The 16674-nt window shown below is 44.7% G+C and overlaps 1 protein-coding gene across 1 annotated transcript in view; it reads left to right on the top strand.

Moving 5' to 3' along the window:
• SYN1 (synapsin I) overlaps positions 1–16674 on the top strand; it is a 94705-nt gene that overhangs the window by 57060 nt on the left and 20971 nt on the right. Inside the window, exon 6 of the mRNA XM_066613960.1 lies at positions 15622–15684. Coding sequence (XP_066470057.1) covers positions 15622–15684 — 63 coding nt within the window. The remainder of the gene's footprint in view (positions 1–15621; positions 15685–16674) is intronic.

Raw genomic sequence — 16674 nt, 5'->3', positions numbered from 1 at the left:
TACCGTAGACCACGGCACCTCCCACCTATCGTCTCCCCTCCATTGTCCCGCATTACTCGTCCTCTTGGGTCCCCTCATACCTCCCGCTGGCTCCTTCCCAGAGACGATAGTCTCCCAGGCCTGTTGAGCCGATTCGGGCCACTTAAAGGCCCTCGCTACGTCCCTCCACAACTCCTTCGCCGGCGTACACACTTGGACGAAATGGGCTACCGTTTCTATCAGCGGCCTACCGATCTAGAGGGTCCTGACCCCAAACAGGTCGGCCTCTTGCACCTCTTCTGATCTTCTTGCAACCATGGGTTTGCCGCTCCCACCCTGAGGACCTGATGGAAAGCCCTCCACCTTAATTCCCATAAATTAAAGGGGATTCTCTTCTTGCTAAAGGCACTGTGCGCCACCTCCTCCTGCAAGAGGTACGCGGAAAGGTGCGTCTTACTTTGCTGTTTGTCTTGGTGAGGCCTCATGATAAACTCCTGTACCATCGTTGCATACACGTAATGCTTGAGTTGTTTCCCTTCCAGCCCGCTGGTTTTATACAGCTTGGCCGAGAGCCCCATCTCCTTCATCAGAGTCACCGCCTCCCTCACGTACTCCGGCAAAGACCGTTTTATCGCCTGAGTCAGTACGTATCCCGTCTCTTCTTTCGCCCACCATTTCTGTCCCCAGGTCATCTTTTCCCAAGTGTCTCCAAATTGGGCCCATACAGATGCAAATGCTCCCCTTTCCTGCGGCCTCTGCCTCCATTTCGCTCAGCTGCCAAAGTTATAGGAGACAAAGGTCACCAAGAACAAAGGTCCCAGGGCCCAAACCCCTAGTCCTCCTTCTTTCACTTTCTTATATGCCATCGCTCGGGCAAGAGGGAAGAAGGCAGTGCCCCACAAGAAAACAAAAACCTGATGGGTAACCTTGTCCACCTCCTGTTTTGGCTGGGGATAGATCGCCGCCAAATTGGACGCCATCGGAACGCAATACACGTTGATGTAACGCGCCCTCTGGTACAGGTTCAAGTTCCATTTTTTTCCACCTCTTCAGTTTTTCCTCCACCTTAGAGCCCTGCTTGGGGTGCTGTAGCTTGGTACTGCAGATCCCTAAACCTGGTCCGCACCAACCAGTGTGGAGAAGCTCTATCTAAAAGGAGATACAGGGAGGAAGCCCAAGAAGAAAGGACGAATGAAGGAACGGTGGCATAAGGAGAAGTATTCAGGGGCACAAGAGACAGCAAATACATAAATAGAGGTTTATTTATGTATACATAAATACATAAATAAACAGAGGAGAATGCTTCTGAGGAGCATTTTCATGCAGTACGTCCGTTATTTTTGCAGTCACTGAGGCAAGGCCTTCCCAGACATGTCCTTCCCTAACCCATGTGAAGTTTAGTTGCCTCCATGGAAAGAGTGGGACATTCTACAAGGAGTAGGGGGATGAGGGAGATCTTCCATCGTTAAGGCTGGAGCAGCAGCAAGGTAAGTGGGCAAGTGGGTGAAAGGGATGATGGACAGTTGATATGGGGGCATTATGTTTGCCTTGTATCTGAGGTGGGCATCACAAGCAGTTGGAGTTTGCAGTCTGAGCCTGGAGATTTGGTGAGAGTGAGGGAAGAGTTGAGTTCTCTTGATTGTGATTAAAATTCAAACTCAAGCTTAATATCTTGTAATTGCCATATGAAGAGCAGGGAAGAATCAAATCCCATTGTACCCTACTCAGGTTGACTTTTCAGATTGGCTCAGTGAACCAAGTTCCATTTGGGGTAATTTCAAAATCATCTAGGTTTCCTAGCAACTGCCAGCATCCTGGAAGGGAGGGCAGGAATTGGGTAGGAAAGAACCACAAAATTAACCCTGCCCATGTGGTTTTATTATTTACTCACAAACCACAGCTCTGCTGGATCATGCCATGGGGAAGCAACTTCCATGGTGCTGTGGGTGTTTGCAAAGGGTGGTTTAGATAAAACTTTAGTGGTTTTATTTAAAGGAGGCCTAAATGCACCCCAAATGGAAAAGAAAACAAAGGAGCTGATGTAGTTGCAGTTAGAGTTTTGTCTCAAGTGAAATTTGGAGTGAATTTTCAGGATCCTCCTCAGGCAAAACATCTGAGGCATTTCCTAGAAAGCGAAAAGAATTTTGCCAAGTCTATTGGGAGTGTGTTGGGTCCTGGGGCCAAGTGTGTTGGGAGTATCACATATGAGGAGGATGTATTGCTATATGTTGCAATAGCACATATACAACAACACAGCAGAACATTATCTGAAGGACAACAAAAGGCAGTGTCTTAATAAACCACATGTCAAGGACTGTAAGGAAAGAATGCTGGGATTCGATTTCTGGTACCTAGGCATGGTACCAGAGGTTTTCTGTCTCTTACTTGGCACTCACAGATTGAGAAGTATGTTCCTGCCATGTGGTCTTAGCTGACTTGGCACTGGTTTTCTAGCTCCTGATTTGAGGCAGAGCAAGGAAGTATTTGGCACTGATTGTTTTTTAAAGCAACACTGATAAAGGAATGTCTCAGTTACAGTAGAGAAGGCATGTTAGAGCCTGTGCAGTACTGAAGACTGAAGACTGGACAGCAACTTGTTGAGAATGATAAGGAATTGGCCTCAGCATCATCGTTTTGAATGGAAACGGAGGCAGGGAGTGACCCCCTGCATTCTGCAAAGTGATGCTGTTCAGTAGTGTGGCTGCCGGGAGGCACTGCTGAGATAATGTCTTGTTTCACTTCCTGTTACAATTTGGGCCGCTGGAATTGCCTCCAGCGATTTCCACATCAAACCAATTAAACGTAATATGACTACAGCATAACCTTCCAAGGCTTCCTGTCAGGGTTTGATGGTCAGTAGGATTCAGTGTGGGAGTTTTAAAACAATGGGCCAGGCTCCATTACAGGGACACTGTGATGCTAAGATCTACTCTTGCTATTTGACTGAACTCAGTGGAGGCCCAAAATTTGCTGTCTTGTTCAGTCCTCCAGGCTGTTTTGTGTCCACTGTCATTTCCCCTCTGGCACCTGTTCACTTGGCTGACCCACGACATAACCATCCTTTTGTCTAAAGATTAAACAAATGAATGGAGGCTGGCTAATAAACAAATGAATCAGTGGCTAATAAGCATGATAATGGAGTACAGAACATGTTCAGAGGCACTAGTGTCTAGGGAGCTGGTTCAGTGGTAGTGAAACAAAGTGGTGACTGAAGGAGAAGGGGTCTCCACTTCATCTTTGCAGCTTGGTGGAGGAAGGGGTGGGTGGGACAGCATTTGTAGATGTGTAGGTGGGGTAGCCTGTTGGTGGTGGACCACGTGACATCATTGGTACATGTCTGTACAGGGTGCTTCTTGCCAGCCAGCAGCCACATGCTGTGCACAGTGCTGCCTCTACTTCTGACACCTGTCAGTAAGACTGTGAGTCCCTCTTTTTTTTTTTTTTTGAAGATACCTTGGTGGGGGCAGCTTCTTTCTACTCTCTGCATTGCCGCACCAGCAACCAGTACCTTGGAATATAGAGCTGTATCACAACTTTGCTCTTACTGCTTCCTACCTACTCTGAGCAATGTAAGACTCAGATGGACTTGTCTGACCCTCTCCTGCCTGACACCTTGATCTAATCTGTTATCTTCTCAGAGCTGCACCAGCCTGTGCTGCTTTGCCCTTCCCCAGGTTCTGGATCTATTGAGGGCAGGGAATCATACTTTCCTTGAACATTAATGTTATTTTAACATGTGGGTTTCAAAATTGCAGCCCTTGGAGGAATGTCTGGTCTTGATGGGAAATTCCTCATTTCTCTGAGCCGTCTCTGTGGTTAATCCCTCTCCTTGTTCAAAACACTGCAATTTGTCTCTTGAGTTGGAATGTGCCCCACTTTAACCTTCAAGATCAGACACCCTTCCCTCTTTTTTGCTAAAGAATTCCTTGAGTGCCTGGCCCTTTCCTCTCATCAAGAATCTTTGCTTCAGGATATCACTACTAGAAAGATAGCTTCTGAAACAGGGAAATAACTCACTCAAGAAGCACTTTCTGCTTCAGGGAATTTGAGCAGAGCAGAAGTGAGTTTGCCTCATAAAAAACTGATGCTCTGTACATCTTGAATTGTGAACAGTCTTCAAATGTTTGTAGATACTCGGCAAATATTTTATATTCAGCATTGACATTTGACACCCACCGACAGATCTGTATTTGACAGTATCTGAAAAATCTAACATGAAAACAGTCAGACCTTGAATAGTTTGTGGCAGCGGACTTGCAATCACTCAGGTAATCCTAAACTGCATTGCGTCCCACTGATCCCACCCCCCCGGTCCTCCACCTTTCTGCCTCCAGAACACCCTCCTGTCACCTTTTCCCAGCCCCTCCAAAACTCACCTCTGTCGGTGGCCCTGGGAATGAACGCAGTGCTAGCAGGCCTTTCCGCCAGTGCTATTGACTCTAGAGTAGTCACAAACATGCTTTACAGCACCTTGGCAACACGCTAAGCCAGCAGAGCGGTGGTTGTACTGATGGAATAGTTAATTAGGATTGCACTCTGAGTCAGTTTTATACAAACTTCATTCATTCAACCAATCAAGAAACGTTCCCCTGAATAAAAAATCACATTGTTAAATGCCACATTTTCATTGTCCAGTTTTCATTCTGAAATTTGTCAGGTGTTGGTATCAAAGACTGAAATTAAAGATCCAAAGTGTGAGATATGAAAATCCATCACATTATAAAATTTTTAAGGCATGTCTCAAACCTATTTTAGAGGTACCCTTGCTCTTGAGGTGTAACAATAGCCTTGCCCCTTCTGTTGATCCTTATGGCCCTTGTGGGTACCAGACTTGCAAGTGTTTGGTCCTTTCATTCAGACTGCTGATCAACCACAGATTTGTAAGGAAATCTTTGTAAGATTTGTAACAGGTTTGTAAATTGCTAAATTGTTTGAGCTACATTAATTCACTAATTCCTAAACTATGTGATCGGACATACTAGTGTGTCACTATGGCTAGCACCGTAAACACTGTGCTCATTTGATGATTAAAGGCTCCTGCAAAACCAAAGTGCCCACCTACAGAGAGGGGCTGCCCAATGCCTCTCTGTGTGGTTTGGTCTTACTTCCTTTGAATCACCACCCACCGAGGGCAGGGAATTCTACTGTGCACTGAATACAAATGGATTATTCAATCATTCCGGATGCAGAAATGCCACATCATTGCCTATCCTCACAAGAGGTTACTTGTCATGACTGAGAACAAGTTGCTGCTCTGGGCCCACCTCTTTCAATTCACAAAGCACTCCCAGATCAGTGACAGGGGTTGGGTGTGACAGTGTCACTGTGTCAGTGACAGTGGCAAAGGGGTTGGGTTCTTGGGCAATTATTACTTGCAGAGTAAATATTTTGGGGTGTATGAATGAGGTGTGCCTCTGAATTTAATTCAGAAAAAAATTTCTTGTCCTAGCTAACAGAAATTTAAGAATCACCGAATGTATTTCTCCCCGTAAGGTTTTTCCCCATCTATCTATGTCACAAGTGCATACAATTTGATAAAACTATGAGGCTGTTGTGGAAATATTTCAATGTTTCTAGAGCCCTTCAAACATTCTAAGAGCCCAATCCTATCAAACTTTTCCAGTGCTGATGCAGCTGCAATGCAGCCCTGAGATAAAAGAATAAATGTTTTGTTGAGGAGGCCTCTGTGATTGCCTCCCCACTGTGGAATGGAGCTCGTGACTTGTTGGCATGACTGCACAAGTGCGTGAAAGTTGGATAGGATTGGGCCCTATGTTTAAGATTTCCCCCCTTTGCAGTTTGTAGTGATACAGTCCATTCTTCCACCTCGAGACTCGACTACCTCATTCTGCACTTGCTTTCCATGGTTTTCCATGAAACTTAGGTCATAGCTAGTTTTAGCTGGACTGGAACCTGTATGAACAATGTTCCCTCTTCCTCTGACAGTTTTTTTAAATGCTTGGTTTTTATCTGCAACTTTCTTCTCTCTCTGAGGTAAAGTTACAGCCCAATCCTATCATCTCCCCCCCCCCCCCACACACACACTAATGCCACAGTGCCAAAAAGGCTTGCACTGCATCCCATGGGTGGGGCAGATTGGGAGGTTTGTGAGTGATATGGGAAAACTTTTTCCTTTATCTCCCCATAAGCCCCTCAACTGCCATTGGGTTTCCTCAGACCTGCCACAACTCTTTAGCTGGCACAGGCCTAAGGAGAGAAAGGGGGCGTGCTGGCTGCTATTGAAGAGAATAACATCTGGAGCAAGTCGCCTGCACTGGGTACCACCCTTGCTTACCTACCTAACGGGTACTCTATCTTCTGCCACTGTGCGCAGGACTGCTCTGGCCTGGCCACTGACAGGCCAGTAGCACACAGCTTCAAGCACTGCTGGCAGGTTATTTGTGATGGACATAAAGTGCATTCCACCACTGGAATGCTAGTTCCAACGGTGGCCCATGCAAGTAAGATTGGGTCATAAAGCACATTATTTTCCATTCTCTCTTTTCCGATTAGCATCCTTCTGATTCTAAAGATAAGCATCGCCATACATGCCCATAAGGAAGGTTCATACAAAACTTTCCAGCATGGATGTCAATTTCCTGTTGAAAATCACTTTTGCTCCTTGTTTGAGATCTATGCAGTTTTCTGTTTTCACCCACAGGTACATGTCAAACGAACCTGCAGCTGTTCAGGCTTTCTTGTGTATGTGTGTGGCAAAGGAGAAGCATTCATGCTTATCAGATGTGATGTTGTGCAGGGGATTCAAGCCCATACTGGCTCTTTAACTGATGGGTAGAAATTTAGCCTGACCTGGCCACTGGAATGAACTGCAGGGAGACCAAGACCAGCCTGGGCCCTAGGCTGCCCAGGAACTGGAGGTAACAGCAGAGTGCACCCAGTTTCCTACTAGAAATTAAAGACACGTAGGAAAGTCCACTTGCAGAGAGTGGTCCATAGAGTGACTACGGGGGGAGTAAAGTCAGTTTTCCCTGCTATATTGTGCATCAGGACCAAGACTCATCTCCCTGCTGAGTGAAGTTGCTACATACCAGCCAGGCATAGGTGGCTAGAATACCTGTAGGATTCTCTTCCACATAGATGATTCCCACATGTGCCACAACGGTTCCTCTTTCTCTGCCAATTCCTGCACCATGTAACATCTTTCCACGATGTGCAAAAAAACCACATTTAATTGTTCAAGCTTAAATGTCATTCTAATCCACAGGCTTTGATAATAATGGCTAAGTTGGCTGGCTGTGGACTGTGCAATCAGATGTACTGACCTGATTTCTGGGTTGGCTTCTAACACCATCATACTGTAATTTGTTGTTGTCAGCGTTCATACAAATTTCACTGGTATTTTCTAGATTGCAGAGTAATTCTCTCAGGCATCTCTAACAACTTGGAGTGAGAGGCTATTGGTAAGTCTATTTAACGCAAGGAGAACTGAGACTGAATGGTTAGTTCATAGATATGTAGTGCTCAGCCCACAACTATGCTCTACAACTCTAGTTAGTTGTGCTAATGTCAGTATGGTAGTAATTATCTTATTCCAACGCTCCAATCTCAAGCAGGGACAGGCAGTCTGCAGACAGTGAAACTAATGAAACTGATTGGTGGTTGTTTTTAGATGGACAAAATGAAGAACATCTTCCATCACGTGCATAAATAGTTTGTGGAATTTTTTACCACAGATATGCTGATGGCCTATAGCTTAGATCAGTGATTCTCAAACTTTTAGGGAGATTTACTCCCTAAGCAAGTCTCTGTAGGGGAGGGGCAAGGGCATCGACGTGATTCCCAGGATCACCTTGCTAAGGGTGGCAAAGGAGGGGTGCTTTTACTCACAGATGGCCAGCATGAGGTCCAGGAGGTGTGGAGAGTGCAACCCTCTGCAGGGCTCCTTGATGCTTAGAATGTTCAAATGGAGCGATCGAAAAGCGATTCCAGTTTCCAGGAGGTGCTTTTCAGTTGCTCTGTTTGAACATTCTAAGCATCGGGGAGTCCTGCAGAGGGCTGCATGGGGCTCCCCACACCTCCTGGACCTCGTGCTGGCCATCTGAGAGTAAAAGCGCCACCCTTAGCTGCCCTCTCCCCTTTCCCCACCTCTTAAAGGGAAAGGGGAAGCTTTATACAACCTGGTGGGTCTTGATCCACCAGTTTGAGAATCACTGGTTTAGATAGCTTTAAAAGGAGTTAGACAATATATGGAGGACACATTTATCACTGGTTACTAATCTTATTATGGCCATGTGCTACCTACCTATGTGCTTGTTGCTGTTAAGAAACCTAGGAATTAGAAACCTTTGTTGAGCTATTTCGTATCATCTAAAAAGATCTATCAATGGATCCTGATCAGCTTTTACTCATCCCAGTTCTAAATGTTTGTTTGCAGGTGCCAGTGGATTTTGAAACTGAGCTGAAAAATATATCTGTTTTGACTAGTTAACTCTTTTATACTTATATATTCCTTTAAAAAAAAAAAGTCCATAAAAAGTCCATATAACTAAATAAATGGATCCCTGTCACAATAGGACTGACTATATAAAAAGATGCAGAAAAAACGCCTTTAAACAACCAAGGGAAAAGAAGGTGCTGAGGTGAAAAGGGACAATTGCCCTCCCCTTACTAAATATAAAAAGTGGTGCTTTCCATCTTTTATTTTTATTGTGTAACAACACAAGAGGTATAACTTTATTTCAGTTTCTGTGGTGAAGTGACTTTAGAATGGTTAGGCTTGGTTCAGTTTCACTCCAGAATCAGCCTTCCAGATTTGGGGTCAGGAAGTGAAATTGATGTGAGATTGACCACACATGTTTAAGAGAGTCATTGGACCAGTTCACATGTGACAATTTAGGTGATCAATTCAGTTTTATATGCCTGAAAATATAAAGTATTAAATTTCTTGCATATTTGGAAATACGAGTGTTATACAGCTAAGGATGCAATCCTAACCCCTTATGTCAGTGCTTTCCAGCACTGGCATAGTGATGCCAGTGGGGCATGTGCTGCATCCTGCAGTTGGGGGGCACTCACAAAGGCCTCTTCAAAGTAAGGGAACGTTTGTTCTCTTACCTCAGAGCTGCATTGCCCTTATGTCAGTGCTGGAAAGCACTGAAATAAGGGGTTAAGATTGCGCCCTAAGTGTGTCAGTGAGCTAGGATCAGTTTCTTGCTCTGTTTCACATATTACCCCACAAATCCAGTTTGTCACTGAATGTACACTTAATAGGAAGTCACAGTCAATCCCAGCTTTCTATTTGCTAATGCGTGCATTTTACATCAGAACTGCATTTTTCTGGACTGCCTCATATTACAAAATTCCTATGGAGAAGCATGAAACGCACATGCAGGATTGTCTCATCTGATGATCTCACTCATGGGGATTTTGCAGAATGTATATGTAGCATATTGTGCACGCCAAGGAACTGCAGCCAGTCATGACCTTCTCACTGCATCAACTACTATGAATCCCCATATTGTGTAAGGCTGTCAAAGCATGATGATCTTCAAGTAAGTTCCATGTTGATGAGCCTTTAGTTTAGGAATCTGGTAACAGGTGAAGCCTTGAGGCCATACTTGAACCAAAGGCTGCAAAAATTCCAGGCGCCTGGTTATCTTGATATTTGATACTGTCATAACTTGTTGGTATTGCACTGAAACTAAGCAGCTGTGCTGCAAAGCAGAAAGCCCTTAGTCTGAATCTTGCCTCTGTTATGAACTTACTTGGTGACTTTTGTCTTTCAGCCCCCACCCCCAATTGGGGTCAGCCCACTTATGAGGCTGGGTGAAGTGCCTGCTTTGAATGTGGGCTGTGGGGAGTGATGAACTGGCAGTTCCCTTATCTGCATGCACAGCATACACACTGTGACAGCATGTCCTCCACCTAGCTGGCTGCTCCCTCTGTGGACTAGCCCTCATCCTGCTGTTCTCTTTTGTGCAGGCTTAGGCTGTGCTAGTTGTGTATAGTTGCCACTACCTCAGTCTTCTTCCTTTTGGAAAGGAAGGTAAATGGGAAGAGGATTTCTGTGGCAATGGCAGCCCCCTACCTCAGCTTCCATGTCCCACTGCTGAAGTGTTCTTCTTCCCCACTTACTCTACTTTTGGACAGGCAGACAGCAAGTGGAAGAGGCCACTTCTGTCTTCTCTACAGCCTTTCTCTTTCCCTTGCTGCCTGTTCACCCTGTCTAAAAGCAGAGTGAGTAGGGATGAGGATGAAGCAGGGGTGATGCAGGCCATATAGGCACTCATGAGCCAAAAAAGGGCGGGCCAGAAAACAAACCTTATTAGGTTGTTTTCAGGATTGCTGTTCACACACGCACAGGCAACATTGGGGTAATGAAACCCACCTGACTGAGGAGAGGCTCTGACTCAGGAGAGGGCTCTGAATGCCCCCCCCCGAACATCCTCTGCCACTACTTCATTTCAGGGGAGTAGAGCCTGGAGCCACTGAACCTGATACCCATTGACAGTGCCAGGTCTTCCGGATCTGTCATTCTGAGAACAATATTATCTGCTTAGTATTTATTTTTTTATTTATTTGAAAAATGTATATCCCACCTTTCCCATGCCAAAGCAAGTGCAGCTTACAAAGCTCCATAATAAAAATACTATGTATTAAAATAGTATGTAGAAAACATCAAAACAAAGCAGCACCCAACCATATCCTCGAGTCATTGGGGGAGAAACAAATTCGTCCAGGGAAGCAGTCAAGCAAAAGCACTATTAAAGAGGCACGGAGGGCAAACATCCACAGAGGGCAAACATTCTCAATTTGATTTTATTATTGCAATCCTCCTTGAGAGCTATTACTGTTGAAAAAGCATATACAAATATTGTAATAATTATAAAATAAAACACTGACATGTAGAATATCTCTCTTCCTTACAACTTTAAAAAAAAATTCTTTTCCCGATAATGACAGTTCCTGCAAACTTTTTGCCACATTTTGGTTAAAGATAACATGCGGAGTAGCTTGCTCCAGAGGGAGAGTTATGCTGGATGCCATCTTAAGTCTCAGAGAATGGCTTGGGGACCAGTTTTGTTTTTATTAGTGATTAGGATGGTGGGGAAGATCTGGAGAGAGTGGTAGAATTCCACAGAGAGGTCAAATGTATGCTTTTTTATGAATTCAAGATTAACTTGCCCCAGAGCAACACAGTGTAAGAGCATTTGCTGCATTTTTTCATGTAGCCTGAAACGAAAGGGGAAACCTTACTCTTCCCTCATGACACCTCTTGAATATGGTCTGGAGACAGATATGCTGTCACAATGTTAAAAGGTTAAAATTAAGCATAGGTCAGTCTGCTCAGCTTCTAGATGGGAGACTTGCAGCCCAATCTTATGCATTATGGGAGGCCACCTGGAAGCAGGTGGAGCCGAAGGCTTCCAGGCTGCTAGTGCAGGCATTGGGAAGGCCTTTGCATACAGCTGTAAAGAAGGGGAGCCTTGCCAATGCCGTAAGTTGGTGGGGGTGCAATAGGGCAAGGGGGTGGAAGAATTGGGACAGGTCTTGGGGCAGGTTGGAGGCGGGAGGGGGTGGCACTTAGCACAGGCAGCTTGCGACAGATGATATTCCCTCTGAAGTGAGCTGACATGCCCCCTTTGTTTCCTTGGACTTGTACCTGCTAAAGAGCTGGTGCATGACTGAGGAGATCCACTGGCAGTTGAGGAGTTATGGGGGGAGTAAAGAAAAATATTTTCCAGGCCTCCTGGTTGCCCCCCCCCCATGTAGCATGCAGTGCATCCTGTTTGGGCACAGCTTCATGCTGTGACAGATAGGATTGGGCTGTGGGAGTGTTGTAAACCTAGGGGGGTTGGGGTGCTCAGAGTTCTTGGTTCTTGAACCCTAAAGCCCTCAAGCCCCCCCCCCCCCATCCAGTAGTACTGCCACCACCCTGTTTGTGCCAGTGCCTCAGTCCAGGGACACTGAGACCCTAGGCTTAACTCTATCCCTTGCAGGCACTGAGCTCTTTCTCCAATTAAAGCTTCAGTCCTCAAGTTACTAGACCTCAGTGAGCACTTGGTAGCTTGCTAGGCAGGATTCTGAACCTTTGTCCCCAACAGACAACGAAACAACTTGGTAAAAGAGATTTTCGTTTATAAAGTACATAAGGTTACATAAGGAAGCAAATGCTGGAGGCATAAACATCTAGAAAACATATCAGCAATAAAATAATAAAGCTAGCTGGGTATCTCTATTAATACCTATCTCTCACCTGGGTCAGTTACTCTTGTAGATCTCTTAGCTTCAGGCTACCTGTGAGGCCAGATGCCCATGGTGGACAATAGAGCTCACAGCATGCAGGATGTTACACCCAAAAACTCTACCCAAGAAGAACCGGACACACCCCTTGGGGCACTCATTATTATACTTCTCATGCTAATAGTACTGAGGTGACTTCATGCTTATTTAGACTGTCCAACCAGAAACTTTTGAGGACAGAACCTTCTCGGAGTGGGTCTGGTTGCTAGTCCTCCTAGTTCTTACCCCTCCCAACCGGAGTTCTATAGCTGCATTCCATTCCGCTTGATCAGGCGCCCCTCAGTCTACTGGGGTGTTAAACATTCCAGTGGGTTGTAATTCTTGTTATCTGTCCTTTCTGGCCAGCAAAGGAGAGACAACAATCTTTTTGTTTGTTTACTCACATTCTTGCAGCTAGGAACTGCTAGCCACTTCTCCGTTACTGACTTAATTTGGTTCAGGCTTCACATGCTAACCTAGGCCTAAACTGTACCTATTCATGACAGGGAGTTGCTGTGGAAGCCATTTCCAGCTTCTTGAAAGAAGAGTAGAAGTGCAACAAAGAAATACAACTTGGTAGGTTTCTTGGGGGCCAGGCATAAAACTGGTGACTTCAGCTAGCCCATGGGCTGTTGGGTAACCATCTCTGATATTAGCATTTAAGTATTGGAAAGGGCAACTCTAGGGTATTACTAATGTCCTTCTTCCAAAAGTAAGAATTTACAGTAAGAGATCCCCATTTTCACATTGCTGGCAATTCAGTTTTTACATGCAAGCTCTCATCAGTGTGCACTGGGGGTGGGTGCTGAATTTTCCTAGAGGGGTATTTGCGTAGTTTGTTTACATCATCATCCTTCTGGGCCTTTCTTCTTTAAAATGCCATAATGACAATTGGGCAATTTTGGAGAATAGTTGCACTTCCCCCTTTTATGTTGCTGAAGTTACTTCACATTTACTGTGAGTCAGTGATTGGTGGAGCTGAATTTGCACAAAGAAATGAAAGGTCATCAGGACACTATGGCTTTGCACTCGCTACTTCCCCAAATGGAGGAGGGTTCACTGTGTCCCTTTGTAGTTTCCTTATACTGGAGACGCACGTTGTTTTTGTAATGTCTGTTTATTTACAAATATATAAATTGAGCAAGATGCTGATGGATGCAGATAGTCAGGCAGTCCTAATCTTGAAACTGTATCTGTTCCTCAAAAGCAACAGCACTCCCTTGCATTTCTCCAAGGCATCTTCCTGCCAAGTAGCTGCAAGCCTCAGGGGCCAGGCTGGAATGCAAAGCTGTTTCCTTCAATCTCTGTCCAGGAGATGGAGTAATCACAAACCAGTGACCAAGGACTGTCAGCTATTAAGCTGTCCAAAAATCTAAAGATACTATTTTTTCACTTTGCATAATAGAATATAATGTGCCATAACAATATGTGTTCTATGAAACTGCAACGTTCATCTTGTTTTGAGCCAAAGGACAAGACTGAGTTGTGATTTGCATTTTGTGAGATTGTGATCTATGTACATATGTGCAATGTAAGCTCCAGGGTTTGGAGTAAGGCATCCTCAGCAGCGCCTTTTAACCTAGAAGAGCTCTGGGGAAGACAAAATCAGATTTTCTCAGGATGCACTTTGGTTACAAAGTGAGATTGGAAGTGCCGCAGGGGCAGTGAACCTTCAGTCAGTTTTTGTTCTGTTGCAAAAGACCCACTTGCCACTCTCTGGAGCCAACCTTGCATATTAACATTCTGATAAACTGGGGGAAACTTCCCTCTGTTCAAGTCCATGCAGTGCAGCGAACACCAGGCCAGATCAAACTCTTGTGCTAAATCTCCTGTTGTCAGTAAAGGCAAACTGTCAAGAAGTTGGCAGAGAGAGTTGTATGGAGAATAGTTAGTGGAGATGCTCCCTCCTCTTTTTACATGGTCTCAAGAATCTTTTTCTTCCTCTTTCCTTATGCTTTGTAATTGTGTCCAGAATAGACAGACTACTTCTAATTAGCCTTTCTCTCTGCTGAACCCTTTTCACTTTGTCAGCAAAGTCATGGGTGCCTGGAACGTAATGTGGTACAGTACTCCAGATCTTAGCAGTGCTGCATAGAGGGGGACTATTGAGTGACATAGAGTGGGACATAGCGTGGTTCCATGCCATACAGTTACATTGGTGTTACAACATTTCCCACAGCAAGCATGACAAGAGTGAATGGTGGCTATGTGTCCCTAAATATGTTGGAGAACCAGAGCCCAATCAGGGCTCCCAGATATGTTTAAAGATGAATATATTTATATTTATATTTATACAGGTATTTATATACTGCCTTTCTTTGATCGTCAAATTTCTCCTCAGACTTTAATCCAAGGTGGTTTACATAGGCAGGCTGTTCTAAACCCCCGTAGGGATTTTTACAATTGAATAGTTCTAGTCTTTCATAGAACTCCTCTTTCCAACTGGATTCCTTCCCGGTCTGGCTTCTTTCTGGCCCTTTGCCTCCCATGCTCCACTTGACGGCAACTCCTCTCTGCCACCGAGGGTCAGCTCATCAGTATATCAGCGTGTCGTCAGTTCTCGGGTACTTCCGGTTGTTTCGAACTGGCAGCCTCAGATCTTCAGGCATACAAGGCGGCAGCTCTACCAACTGAGCCAGACCTCCTGCCATATCTGTAATTCTGTGTTTGATGGCAGGAAGCAGCCATGTAGAAGAATATTTAAAAATACATATAGTCTTTAAATCTCCCTTGGACAGGCTATAGTATATTTATCTCTGTCTTGGGGCTGATTTGTGCACATACAAGTTCATCAGTAGTTGACTGCCAAATCAAGTGATTTCTTACCTATATAAATAAGCCAAAACAGGTAAAAGTCACAGTAGAAGTTTTGTATATGCCATTCTGCTTTTTAATGGAGGCAGTTCACCTGTTCAGCTTACCTGCTATCATATAGTAAGAGGTCAAGATGCAGAGGCAAGGGACCAGATGCAAGGGAGGGCACCAGGATGAGGTCTCTTGTTATCTGGTGTGCTCCCTGGGGCATTTGGTGGGCCGCTGTGAGATACAGGAAGCTGGACTAGATGGACCTATGGCCTGATCCAGTGGGGCTGTTCTTATGTTCTTATCTCAAGCCATGTACTTGGCTATGTGAATTTGACCTTATGCTTGAGAATTTGTTTCTGCTTTCTCATGCACAACACTGGAGTACTCATATTTTTTCATGATCTCTATTTAAGATAGTTTTAAATGACTTATAGCTTGTCCTCTGTAGCATTCTCAGTACTTGGTTTTGTGTCACCTGTAATTTCCCTTCTAGCATTGAAGTGTCCTGGGCACTACAGTAACCCCTGTGGACTCTTGTTATCCCTATCACAGGGATAGCCACTGTTTTCCGACTATTCTTTCTCCTCTTTCCAGCTCACAACTTCCAAGTATCCAGTGGTAGTGAAGATGGGACATGCTCACTCAGGAATGGGCAAGGTGAGTGGCATGATTTCTTTTCACCAGGTTGAGGGTCTCCTTCCACACCTGTAGAACACAGATTTTATTTCAGACAGTGTTACTGCAGCTCTGCACTGCAGATAGAAGTTGTATCCATATTGAAATTTGTAAATGACTTGTGTTCCTTTTCGTAGTCCAGGTGGAAAAAATAAGCCCCAAGTCGCTGGAGCTCTTTAGGAATACATAAATGTGCACTTTTGTGGTGAAAGACACCAATTAGGGCCCTATCCTATCCAACTTTCCAGTGCTGATGTAGCTGCAATGCAGTCCCTCAGTAAGGGAACAAGCATCCCCTTACTTTGAGGAGGCCTCTGTAACTCCCCCCCCCCCCCAGGATGTAGTGCATGTCCCATTGGCATGGCTGCATCAGTGCTGGAAAGTTGGATAGGATTGGGCCCTTAGTCCCCTACTTACAGAGAGGTCATTGGAAATGGGATCTGTGCAACCTGTGAAGCAAAGTTTAACAAAGATAAATTCAGTGAGTATCCCATGTTTAATTGGTTTTTAAGTATCTAGAACAGTGAAAGGCGTATGCATACCCCTTGGAGGTATGGCACCAAATGATGAGGGTATGGGATTCAATCTAATTCAATCTCTGAACAATCTAAAAAAATTTTTTAGATTAAGTATCATGAGAGGTGTTCGAAAACAGTGTTTTTTATTTTACTCAGAAGTAAGCCCATTGTGTTCAGTAAGACTAAGGCTGTAACCCTATCTTACGCACAAGAAACAAATACCTCTATCACCATTATCAATACAGATTGAGGCATTCTGTTCCTATCTATCCATATGTAAAGTAAAACCAAGCTGTTACCCTGCACATGCCCAACCTTGTCTGATCTCGGAAGCTAAGCAGGGTCAGGCCTGGTTAGTACTTGGATGGGAGACCGCCTGAGAATACCAGGTGCTGTAGGCTTATACCATAGTCTTTTGGGACTGAAGGTTGCCAACCATTTAACATCTTTTGAA

This window comes from Tiliqua scincoides, chromosome 2 (genome assembly GCF_035046505.1).
Source record: "Tiliqua scincoides isolate rTilSci1 chromosome 2, rTilSci1.hap2, whole genome shotgun sequence".
Classification (NCBI taxonomy): domain Eukaryota; kingdom Metazoa; phylum Chordata; class Lepidosauria; order Squamata; family Scincidae; genus Tiliqua; species Tiliqua scincoides.
The sequence above is the reverse complement of the archived record's forward strand: the minus strand, read 5'-3'. Positions and strand labels throughout refer to the sequence as shown.